We start from the raw sequence: 12951 nt of genomic DNA, 5'->3' as shown, positions 1-12951 counted from the left end.
ATGGCCACCCTTGGATACTAATGCACTTCACAATATTCATGAAGCGTTACAATTTAGAGCCAAATCAATGGCTCTCTTTATCTGTCTCCTACAACATCCGTGGTTTTCTAATGAGGTTTCCTGATTCTCACATGAAAAAAAGTTGAATGGATCTGTGTCTATCTTCTACAACAGAGAATACTTTGTAGTCTTTTTTAAATCTTGTGGTTAAACACTCCACCACTCCAATGCTCTACTACATATCATTCCTTTCAGTTTTCCAAGGCTGTGTTTTGTTCTTCTTACTATGATCGCGGTAGCAGCATCCACCTTACTCACAGGACAATAAACCAGACTAGGGCAAGTGCTGAAGCTCATGCAAAACTTTTGTATGGGAGGCTGCTATCTCCAGCCGTCTCACACAAAGCAGAGAAATATCTCTTTAAAAAGCTACGCTTGAACCACAAAGCTGTTTGTGGCCTGAGGTAGTTTATTAACAGCAGCTCTCGTCCTACACTCATATATAAGTCATGAAGAAGCCCTCTTAAGTGTCCTCTCAAATCCCCTCCTGTATTTATCACAACTCATCTCCCCCAGGGTACCTGACGGTGACAGATTAGGGGGTCTTTCTTATGGTGTTGGAGAACAAAGAGCCAACGCAAGACACCCCCTTGTTTTACCCCTGCCCCCCTCCAATCTACCTCCACCACCCCCCATGCAAACGTCTGGGTGAGGTTGTGCCAAAATGAAATGCGCTGTCTGGAAATGCTTGTTAGTGCATTTTCTCTTCCACATGTTTAGAATACAGTATGTGCATACATTTCAGCACATGGCCTTCATGTGGTATATGAACTATCTGGTTTACATCCAGGGATGGGATTTCCACCCATTAGACTCATGCCATGATGTATTCTCATATAGCAATGGGTGAATTCATTTGTTCTGCCAGTAGTGATTTCATGCTTAAGCAGTCAACATGTAAGCCTCTGCATCTGCAATGCACTGAAGATGTAATACTCATTAAAATAACCCATCAGCCTTCAGATGTTGTCTCTATGAGGGCCTTTCTTACAAAGCCAATGACCTCCCAACACAGTAATTAAAATCCATACCAGCACGGCTGCCTCATCATCTCACAGTCCACAAATAAAAGCATCACATTCCCCGAGGCTCCAGGGGCTTAATAAGGCGTCAGACATAGAGACATCTGGCTTTTAAAAAGTCGAAAGATGAACAGAAGGAGGGGTCGCCAAATTATTCCATTTAGTGCAGTGTCAGCAGAAATGGGACAGCATGTAGCGGAGATGATTTGTTTCTCCCCTGACCCTCCACAGGTTCAACCCTGAGAGCTTCAAAAGAATAAAACCCTTCATCTTGTCAAAGAAAATTGCATATGCAAACAAGCCCCTTGACCCCACGGCTATCACAATAGTTACTTAACTTAATTCTTTGGTCTAGCACAACAGACGGACGTAGAAGTGGTTTTACTGAATCCACTTTAACATTTAAAAGCACATCAGTCATCATTATAGGGAAAAGAGGCAATATTTGTGTGTGTGTGTGTGAGGAAGACATACTCAAGTGCATGCGCATTATGCCCCATCCTCCTACACACAATCCCGCATTGTTTATGCATGACAATGTCTCACTAAATGACACATTCACTCTCATATTGAAGATTGGAGATCTCCCAAAACACACATTTTGGAATTTAAGCTGGTTCCTTTGCTTCTTTGTCAGCATGGCATGATGTGTAGAAAAGCAATGTTAAGAAGACACTAGCACTGGCTTTTAAGTATTATTGGCCGCATCTGTGAAGTGGATTAAAAGTTAGGTGACTGAGGTTGAATTGCCCTTGTTGACTGGAGCTTTGGTAAAACAAATCAGAGTGAGCAAATGACAAATACGGGCCCACCTTTAAGTCCATTTCATTCTACAGATTGGACTGACCTCCACAAGAATGCACTCAGCCACAAATGGAAGTGCATGAAATTAATTGAAAAAATGAATGCGACCAGCCCCGCGAGGACCCTGTCGCCATTCTCGGTGCTGCCAAAAATCACTCCTCCTACTCCGTCACTGTCATCACTGTTGTTTGCCCCAGCCAGCACCTCATTATCCAGAGCCAATAAAGAGCTGGAAGTTCCCCGGATGTTCTCAGTATAGGCATATTCTTAGTGAGCACTGGAAATTCCTGTTCCCATACCACGGAGAGGAAACATGCTTAATGACTGTAATTTACAGAAGTATTTTAAGATAATGTCACACTAAAGGTCTGAACACCGCTGTGCTTGTGTTCAGTCAATGGCTGACCCACTGAAGAGTTTACAGCGTACTGATGGATGTGAATATTTGCCCTCCTTGTTGGTGATGTTACAGCATATTGATTGGCCTGTCCTTGACAGTAGGAGCTAACAGTACCTTAACCTACGTTACTCTTCAATACATGGAATTAGGTAACATTGTGTATAAAGGCAATGATGAATGCAGGACCATTAATGAAACACACTGTCGAGGACAGGGCAGAGGGTCAAGATAGCAAAATAAAAGTTTCGGACAACAATGTCGCACCATTCACATGTCTAAATACAATTACAGCGTTCCACAACAAACCTTTACGAGTCACGTTCAATACTGTAAATGCACATCTGGTCGAGGCACTCCAGTAATGAAAGGCCTAAGCGACCTTTCTTGACATTTAGTGAGTCAAACAAATGAGGCTCCCTTTCCTCCTCCAGGCAAAAAGCACTTCCCAGTGAACGGAGGACGGCAGGTCATCGTGTCATAATCTCGCCAGCATTTGGGAGCAGGACCAAATGATGCAGAAATGTCACAGACAGCAGTGAGCCCTTCAAGGATGCCAAATATGTAGCAGTCTGGATGCAGGCCAGTGAATGTAAATGTGACGAAGGAGAGCCAGACACCCTCTGTGTGGTCTGAATAAAACAGGCAAAAAAAGAAGCACCAACAGCTGATGGCAGAGCTTTGGGACCTCCTTGAGTGTCAGAGTTCAGTGTCAGAGTGTCAGTGTCAGAATGAATTAGTTGTCATAATTTAGGTTTATGAGAGAATCAACAGGAGGTGCAGTGATGACAGGAAAATGGCAAACAATAAACACTTTCAGGTGCCCATTTGGTCAATAAAGGATAAGAAGCAAACGTGATGGATGGATGTTAAAGATAGATACAGAAGCTAGATTTTGAGCTTTTTGTATAAAATTGTCAGACTCCTGCTGAGTGACAGACTTGTAAAAGATGTTCAGGTGCTGTCATGGCGTCAGATTGTGGCTCACATTTTTATTTCCGTCTCTGTTACAGCAAATCTGTGCAACAGTAAGCAACACTATAAAGTAAATGCCTGAGGGTCTACTGCCACATTCAGTGCAGTATATGGTGTGGGAGTGACACTCCAATGTCTTGGCCCCACAGTTGCATGTGGAGGCGACAGTGACCCCTGTTCCATAGAGAGAGTCTGCGCCTCACTGCAGCCAGACAACACACAGACACACAGACAGTGATGTTTGGGCTGGAATATGGTGAGAGACCAATACTCCAGGGATTCCCCTCTCACCGCTCTATCAATTATTCACAAGTCATTACATGGCTGGCCAATAAAACACATTCATATGTGAACACACACAAACACAAATTGGACCTTGTGGCAAAAAAAACCCCTTCTTGAATCAGCAATAGGAATTTATATACACTGATGTTAACCTTATCTAAAATATTAAAAGGAATTTGGCCAAAAGAAACAAACAAAAAAAGAATTAAATGACCTTTTAAGTAGAGCTGCAGTGATAAGGTGATTAACTGATTAGTTGACAGACTGTTTTGAATCAATCTTGGAAAAACTTCTCTGGTTGCAGCGTCTCCTGCGTTTCCCTGTTTTACATCACTGTAAACTGAATGTATGTGGCTTCAGGGTCAGCGGCTTCAGTCAGGTCAAGTCTTAAGATTTGACCTGACTAATATTTTCTTTTCATAGACCAAACGATCAATTGAGAAAATAATGAACAGGTGAATCGATAGTGAAAATAATTAGTTGCAGCCCTACTTTTTTTTTTTTTTTTTTTACTTTAATTTTTATTGGATTTTCAGAAAATAGCAAATGTACAGTCACAAATCAGAATACAAATGCTACAAAACAAAATTGAAAAGAAAAAAAAAAGGAAAAGGAGACAATACAGCAAAAACTTGTGGGAGGTCCTGATGGTTGTAGAAGGGAGTGCATTTCCAGTAGATGAATTACATTAAAAATGTCTACACAAAATGTGAGCCAATGTCCTTATATTTTCTCCAGGTAAAGTGTCCAATTGTGCCATCTCTTCATGAACAGATCTTCCTTCAAACGTAAAACATGAGTCAGTCTTTCCATTGTCCATAATTCCTGTATGACATCAAACCACTGGTTTCGCGTAGGTGGCTCAGATTTATACCAGCTTCTCGTTATGGCTTTCTTAGCTGCTGTAAGAAGTATCTTAGTTAAGTATTGATCCCTCTTAAGTATTACAGGTGTAATGTGGCCCAAGTACAAGACAGTGCATGACAACGGAATCTTATATCCAAGCACATTAATCAGGACTGAATGAACACACTCCCAAAACTTTTTCAGTTTTTTACAACTCCAAAAAATGTGTGTGTGGTGTGAGTCCAAGCAACCACATTGTCTCCAACAAGCCTGGTGTGCTGAGGATGTTCTACTCTGGATTTTAGGTGTTATAAAAAAACGCACCAAGTTTTTCCAATTAAACACCCTCCACTGATGTGAGCTTGTGGAGGTTTGCTGGGTCTCACACATGTCATACCATTCTTCGGAAGAAATTTCCATATTTAATTCACTTTCCCATTTTGATTTCACGTACAATGTTGAATTGCCTTTACATTCTGCAATGCTCTCATAAAATCTGGAAATTATTTTGATACAATTATTAGCAGCCCTACTTTTAATGCACATTAGTGAATTATAATAGGATTCTCCCCAATATGTATGAACTGCAAAACACTACACACAGTGCTGTGTAGAAAACAGTGCATTTTAACAGGATGAAAAGAGAGAGAAACCTCCCAGTCTTTGCAAGTGAGTGAAGACAGGTTTGGTAAATACATCCCAACATGAGTTCACGATCATCGCTCATCATTGTAATTATATTAAGGTTTGTTGATTTGGCAAGAAATCAAAAGATTCCTTGTAATCATGTGACTAAAGACTTAAGAACCCCAATAAATTAAAAAAGGTGTTTTTGTACATTTGTACATGTCTGTACATGTCTCATCATCACAAACTTCATCAGATGCAGAACAATAAGTAGATGACTCTCAACTCTTCCATGAATACGTCCTCTCCAAGATTTGAAATTAATTTCAGAAGATTACAAGCAAAGTTATGGTGAAATCAGGTCTTCTACGCAGACACACCGCTCCACTTTCAGTTCTCCCACAGGTACAAACTGGGTCAGTGGTGACCTGTGGCGCTGGCATCAGTGTGCGTCAAATACCCAACATCTGCATTCAGCAATAGATCAGTGGCAACACTCACTTTTATTTTGACTGGCTTTCAGCCTGAGATATCTGACTGCACTTTTACAGAGCTGCTGTGACTAACACAAAATAACTTGTCATTTTATCCACAGCAGGGGGAATGTTGACAAGGGAAAAGCACCTTTATTTACAGGCTATAGAACCACAGCTGACACCAGATTGAGCAACAGTCACTCCTATGATTGGGTTATTCTGAAAGGCAGGGCATGCCCCTGTTAACTGGATGAACTGAGGCAGAAGTGAAAACAAGCACCCCAAATGCTGACAGAGTATCTTCAGTGTTTAGTCAGAGCTGAAACATGCTTGCACATTCTCCAAAGTCTAACAGCCTCAGCACATATTCTGTTTTCACTGACAGATTGGGCAGCCGCTGGATTACACTGTGTGGAGCAAAGGTACCAAGATTCCTTGCCACTGGACAAAGGTCTTTGTACTGGTCGAACCCCTGAACAAAAGACACTTCCAAAAGATGTCGGCCTGTGCCAGCCTGGCCTCAGCTTCATGCTCACAGGGAAGAATCACTGCTAAGCACAGAGTCAATCAGGAAACTGTCTTCAGCTGAGTTATTGGGAGAAACAGGCTTCTGTTTGCATGTCATCTCTTTTTAGCTCCAATTGAAACTCATAGTGTGTAAAGCTAACAATCATTAGAGACGCAGCCATATGGCATCCACACAGGTGTTAAAGAGTTGAGATCACACAGTCAACAAGCTCATTAGCCTTCAGAGGAATCATGCCTCCTTCTTCCATGAAGCAGAAAGACTGACACAACTGCTTCACTTAATCTGCAGCACGGTCATACATGCACGCATGAAGGCCAGCGACTATCCAAGCTCACCAAAGTTGAACTCCACGTGAAGCAGAGAGGTGAATTTGCTCACATGCTTCTCTGATTTTGTGCATTTATGACGGCACCCTCAGACAGGTTTTCTACAATGGTTGTAGATGACAGATGCCACTGTGGCCATTGGAATACTCATACTAAGCAACATGGAGTTGAGTAAATGAGAATAAGGATAACAGTAAATATAAAGGCATAGAAATATTTGTATCTGTCCCCAATGTTTAAGCATTTCAACTGCTTTCAGTGAATGACACAGCACATACAGGAGCTACACACAACAGATCTGCTCATCTTGTCGAGCGGACATCAAAGACGTCCTTGTACCAGTGCACCGGAACTTGGCAGGGTGGTTTCTTAAGCTTCATTTCTACCTCATCAAAGCTAAATATCCCCACAATGCTTTAAAATGAATGAGGAAAAAGTTCAATGATTATTGCAGGATAAGGACGCATATATGTACATATTTTCCCAACAAGCATTAAGTCAATCAGCACAACAGTCTTTTAACAGGCTTATGTGGAAGACAACATATGGAATAACTTTGTGCTCTGTGGGCTAAGCCACAGTGGATCATGGAGATCTGATGACTAACATCACCTACACAGTGAAACCAGCCATCTTTCTATAGCTCCATTTATAACCCAGCCAGGTCATGTGGGGCTTTGCTGAACAAAAAACCACAGTTTCATCTGCTTTCCTTCAATACCAGCTCTGCTTCCTACATCAGTGTTTTACTCTTGTGCTGTATGAACACACATACACACATCCCACATACAGCCATCATTTGTGGGTGGAGCTGGTAATAAGAAGACAAAAGAACAATCAAGGTACCCCCACTGCAAATAATGGTGTAATTATGAGCAATAATCCAAGAGTGACAGCCCCCTGTTGAAAAACACAACTGACGACCCCCACTGGTCTGAAATGGCCAAATAATCATTTCTAATGCATCAATTACTGTTCCCTCCCAGCTTGTGCAGCCACAGATCTTCTCCCATGTTGTGTGTTGACAATTCATTAGGGGTTTTTACTTTGGTGCGATTGTGGTGATTGGGTAATGAAGTGGCAGGGGTGGGGAAGACAGCAGGCCACGTTGCACGCAGTTAAATGATGAGATTGTCCCACTAAGGAAACATTCAAACCACCAAACAAAGGAAAAAAGGCACAGAGGTTTGATGGAAGATTTTTGCTGTAAAATACTGTGGTACTGATACAGGGAAATGTGGCTGCTGGCATTCCTTTCCAAACTATTTATCATAATAAGCTAATTAGCTAACCAAGATTCAGTTTAGAATCAACATAATACCAAAATATGATGAAATGACAGTGTAGAGTTACTGAGTGGCAGCTCAACATGGCTCCAGTTGATTCACAAGGGTTGCTCTTTACACGGATGGAGGCATCGTACGGCCTGTTCTATCCAACAGGACACTTTCTGTAACCTTTAAACTGTATCTACTAACTGTGTTCAGGCCAGACTGAGTTTGTTAGCTGGGTGGAGTAACCCTGGCAAGTTGTGATATCTCTCTTTGTACAAGCCATTTAAGCATCCATCAATTACATGGAAACCTCATGGGTTTCAAATTGATTTTCAATTGCTCCCATTAAGTGGATCTTGCGTGCTAACAGGATATGCCGAGGTGTGAAAGAAGGGATGAGGTCACAATAGGGAAGTGCAATACCTGCCAATTCTCTGCACTACAGCGGCTCCAGCACTGTCCCAGATTAAGTGTCAAGACAATGTGCTGCACACACACAACACAAATGATATTCAACTGATATTAACTACATGTTTTGTCGCAGTGTAAAACTTACTCTGCATGATCCTGTAACTCTAAGATTTATCTGCTTTCTGTATTTCATAGAATATGAAGAATCAGATGAAATCTTGTACTTTGCAATGTGAAAAGAAACCGCAACCATGGTTTCCCATTAAAATGTTTGAAGAAGATCCTATAACACAGTATATCTGTTCCTCACTAGCACACAAGTACAAGATGCCTTCACATACATCCAGGCCTCAAACGTGTTCATGTCAACCACCAACAACAAACAACAAATGTTACACACTCACCTTGCGTATGCCTTCCACTTCGAAACCATTGAGGTTTGCATAAAGCGAGTGGTGCCTTTTTCCTAACAGTGATGTTGAAGTGATATTAGCCGTGGCTGGGACTGTCTTGTCCGAGAGCCCCTGCTGCTTATCATCCTGCTCTTCCGACCTCCTCAATTCCTGCTGTTGTCGTCCAAGAGCTTCGGCCACCTCACGGCTCTCCATCTCTGCGTGCGCCGGTGCAGGCTCGGGCTGCTCAGGCCGAGTGCACAGGTCATACATCACTCTCTGTCAAAGTCAAACAGTGCCGATGGGATCAATGTGAGCAAATGAGGTGCCCAGCCAAGGCCGAGCCATCGCAGGCTTTTCATTTGCTGGAGGAGAATCACATGGATCAGCTGTGGCAGGCTGACTTCAAAATGAAAAGATGCCACTGTCCTCCAACAGTTCAGAAGTGTTTTTTCACAGCTCAGGTGAAGTGTTGGAAACCAAGCAGAAGACTCTTATTGCCATGATCGTTAGTAACACCAACCCTCAAATTTGAAATTCCTCTTAAAAGGGAGCTAAAGCTGACAAACACAGCACTAATGACGGTGCTGCTCCTGTCTTAAAATCTGTTACAGCACGACTCTGTGTGCCATTTCAAGACAAAACCAGTTACAGATAAACCACGAGTTGTAAAGTACCTCCTCCCTCTATACCCTGTGACGTTTTCCAAAATGAGGACAATCAGCTCCAAAGGGATATTACATATTTTTGGCCTTGGCTTGGGAAAGCAATTCAACGAATGTCATCATCCTGGTAGCATTCTTGGGCATACTGCTGTTTGTCTTCATCACAGAGGAGCATTCAGATTCATAGTCCTGCTCGCGACACTGACACAGCCTGTTTCTTCAAGCCTTACCGCTCTGTCGTCTGAGGAGGGTTCGTCATAGGTACTTGTCCAGAAAAAGGAAAAGACACGGCAGTCCACTTTGCACCCTACATAACGCTGAAATCGCGCATGTAGGCCGAAGTGAAACAGCAAACAAGATGAGACATCTGATGGAGGAAAAAGAGAACGATCTCACTAACAGGTCTCCACTCCAGTCCCCATTCTCTCAGTGCGGCTGGGATGTGGGTGGCATGTTGACTCTTCAGCTCTGAGTCTGTCCTCATTGACGCTGTTGTGTGAAAAAGCATTTCATCCAGATGCAATAAGACCCGACAGCCTGCTTAATCCCATCTCAGTTGCAGCGCCATAAAGGTGAAGAAAGACGACGAGGGGAAATATGCGTGTGTGTAAGACGGCGAGTGTCGCTGAGAGGAGGGGGTAGGGAGGACTGCTCCCATCGTCCTATCACAAAAAGGCAGGCTTTGAGACGGGGCCCAATCATTACCGTGACTAGAGCTCGTTTCCATGGAGATGACGCTGGAATGATGTTGGCTGCCTATTGATTGTTCAAGAAGGCAGTACACACGGGGAGGCTGCAGGAGGCAGGCATAGGAACAAGAGTGTGCAGTCCAGACTAATTCAAATGTTTTACTGCAGTCGTGCTCAAGAGAAAGAAACGTCTGACAAGATGAAGAATGCTCCTCATGTTTTAGTACTTCAGCCTTGGATACGGCCATTAAAAAACATGTAAAGCTGTAGGTCTGATGCTGAAAAGATAAACTCTGTCACAGTTTAAAGCTGGTTTACAAGTTATCTTGACATTTAGCCTTCCTGTCTATCAAATGAGTGGGGAAGTTCACTAAATCTCCTTAACAAGCAGTGGCTGAATGCAGGCTGGGAGGGGGGTGGTACCTGGTTAAATCCTCATTCAGCCTTGACAAACTATACATTGTATGAAAGCGCAAAGTCTCACAATTATGTCTCAGTGAACCATGTTAGGATTCCAGTGTCACTGTGGCAGATGCTTATTTTACAACAGGAATGTGCACAAACCAGTAAATTAAGGAAATACAATTAAATAAGACAAACAAACAGAAAGTTTGAAGACTTAAAAACAGAGTTCAGAGACCAAGATCACAAGTGTAATCAGATCAGATCTCTTTGTGCTTGTACACAAAGAGATGGGCATTTGGTAAGGGGTTAAACAATCATATAGAAGCCTTAAGGTGCTCTCAGACAACGACTGGTTACCACTGTGTCTGCCACTGTGTGACATCTGGGTCTGTATTTTGAAGCTACAGGGTGCAACTCCACTGCCACAGGCACGGGCTGCCTCGGGTCTCCTACTAACAAGTCCATATGCTACAGGCTGCTGCTATCCACCTTCTCCACCCTTCTCATTAAGCAGCTAAAGAGAGCAGGTTGTATCTTAAAGCAGAGGAAAGTGTAAGAAATATGGCCCGATTAATAGAGCAAGTGTAACTCAAATCATAAACACAGTCACTCTAAACTGTTCTTGTTGATTGATATGTTTTTTTTTACTGCTGGTGGAGATGTGTACAATTCAGTTCATACACTGATTTCAAGTAACAAACCAAACCAGTGTCTCTGTTTCCCCACATTTGAAAACTGTACATCCTGCTGCATGGCGCTCCCTGGGATCCTTTTCATGTGAGGTAACATGCAGTCATGGAGTCTGTGGCCAAATGAACGCAACTGCAGCAGAAACGCTTTTTTTATAATGACACTGACAAAGAAAGTGTATTTAATGTGGACTGCTCATGTTATGGCCCAATCCACTTAAAAAGGTCAGTATTAGTGTGTCCCTTGTGGCAAGTTGAAAAAAATTCATCCATCATCAACTCAAGCAGCAAATAGCCTGTCATACTGACGAGTGCCTTCAGCCTCTCTGCTTGCAGTGGCATAATCGCTGGCTAAGCGCTCGCTATCTGTAAGTGCCTTTAGGATCATATCTGCATGCACACTATGAATGGGAGATAATACGTACTGTGAGCCAATAGGAATTTGCTATGGTACATATTTTGCAATATGGTTTGCACTACATACTACATCTCTGGTTCTTTTAGGCCAATGAGGGTATGCTGCAAATGCATGAACAGGCAGCAGTTTATTAATATCATTTCTAGATCTTATTCCAGAAATGGATAAAATGTAATTATTGCACCGTCCATTAAATTGTGTATACCTAGTATTTGTCACAAAAAGGAAAATGTAGTTCATTCATCTCAGGCATCGCTCAAGTCCCCTCTCTTCAAGCTTATTCTAAACTCATTTCTAAGCGTATTTTAGAAACCACATTTTAATACGACTGCAGCTTCCTGAAGCTTAAGAACGTGGCTGCTTGGCTGAAGTGCCACAGTCTACCTCCTATTTACCTCCTTTAAAGGTCACTCTTAGAAAATCCACAGCCGGGTGCAGCAAAGTGAAAAATAGACATTCTGCTGTAATTCCTTAAACTGGCATTTTTATAGCACACTTCAGCTGCAGTCAGCACTGAGATTGTTACACTTACAATGACTCACTCCGAAAATGAAAGTGATATCCATCTTCCCTTAACTCTCTGTCATTCCCACCTTAAAGTACTGATAGTAGGTACACTGAGGGAAAAGGGGTTGATTTTGAAAAATGAAGAGTCTCCACCAGACGGATGAAGCTCATGCAAAGGAAATGAGCTGCTTATTTTGCCCTAACACTGCATTTTCCAGCTTCAGTCTATTGCCTTATTAATTACAGTGTGCTCACAAGACCATGGCTTCAGTTGCCTAAAGACTGAAACCAACCCTGATGTAAACAGCGCTGAACACTATTCCTATTCTGCTTTGGCCCCTTTGATAATATTAATTTTTATGGCCTGATCTGAAAAGAGGTGCTGGCAGCAAAACTACCAATAAAGAACAAAATATGCGACCCTACTGCTGCACACATGACCACTGCCACCAGCAAATGTTCTTATCACATGTTGTACGTGGCACACACATACAGTAAAACAAGAAAAACCTCACTGAGCATAAAACAAAGAAAAGACTCCAGTCAGCACAACCTTTCACATGTCAAACAGCATATGCTCTGCACAAAAACTGAGCTGTATCCAGGTCCATCACGGTTCAGTGGTACTGACAGATATCGACAGTGTCCCTGGCTGCCTGTCATGAGACTGAAGAGCCGTCTGTCAGTCAAATACATCTGACATAAAACCTTCTTCATTAAATTAGGACAGGAAGGAAGAGGTGCATATATATCATATATATCTGGATCATTTGGAACTTAGCAAAATGCTAAACAGCAAAGACTCAACTTTCAGCTTCAGAGTTGATGCAGCATCACCACAAATATGAGGTATAACAGCAGATTGACACTGACAGTGTGCTGATGCACTCTCATTTCTAATATCACACAACATTAAATGACTGCTTTTCTTTGTTTCAGCGCAGCTCTCAGGTTTTCTCTTGGCAAGTTAGAGATTTAAGCAAATTATCATTTTATCATATGATGGTTGAGAAAAATCACAGGAGCCCATCATGTCAGTCTACAACATTTTACACCCTTTTACACCCCTTAAAAAGACAATGCAAAAACTGACATGAATAAAAGACACAAGCATGAGCCAATCAATTTTCATGCCTTAATAGAGCTGTGCAAGA

At 42.3% G+C, this 12951-nt stretch overlaps 1 protein-coding gene across 12 annotated transcripts in view; it reads right to left on the bottom strand.

The window, feature by feature from the left end:
- LOC139344330 (RIMS-binding protein 2) overlaps window positions 1–12951 on the bottom strand; it is a 61469-nt gene that overhangs the window by 44692 nt on the left and 3826 nt on the right. The window contains exon 1 of one of the 12 annotated variants that reach the window (XM_070982405.1): window positions 8437–9695. The exons of the other annotated variants lie outside the window; for them this stretch is intronic. Within the exon in view, the coding sequence (XP_070838506.1) occupies window positions 8437–8697 (261 nt within the window). The 5' untranslated portion in view covers window positions 8698–9695. Of the gene's footprint in view, window positions 1–8436; window positions 9696–12951 lie in introns of those variants that run through there. 12 annotated transcript variants of the gene reach the window in all.

The sequence above is a fragment of the Chaetodon trifascialis genome, chromosome 16, assembly GCF_039877785.1.
Source record: "Chaetodon trifascialis isolate fChaTrf1 chromosome 16, fChaTrf1.hap1, whole genome shotgun sequence".
Classification (NCBI taxonomy): domain Eukaryota; kingdom Metazoa; phylum Chordata; class Actinopteri; order Chaetodontiformes; family Chaetodontidae; genus Chaetodon; species Chaetodon trifascialis.
The sequence above is the reverse complement of the archived record's forward strand: the minus strand, read 5'-3'. Positions and strand labels throughout refer to the sequence as shown.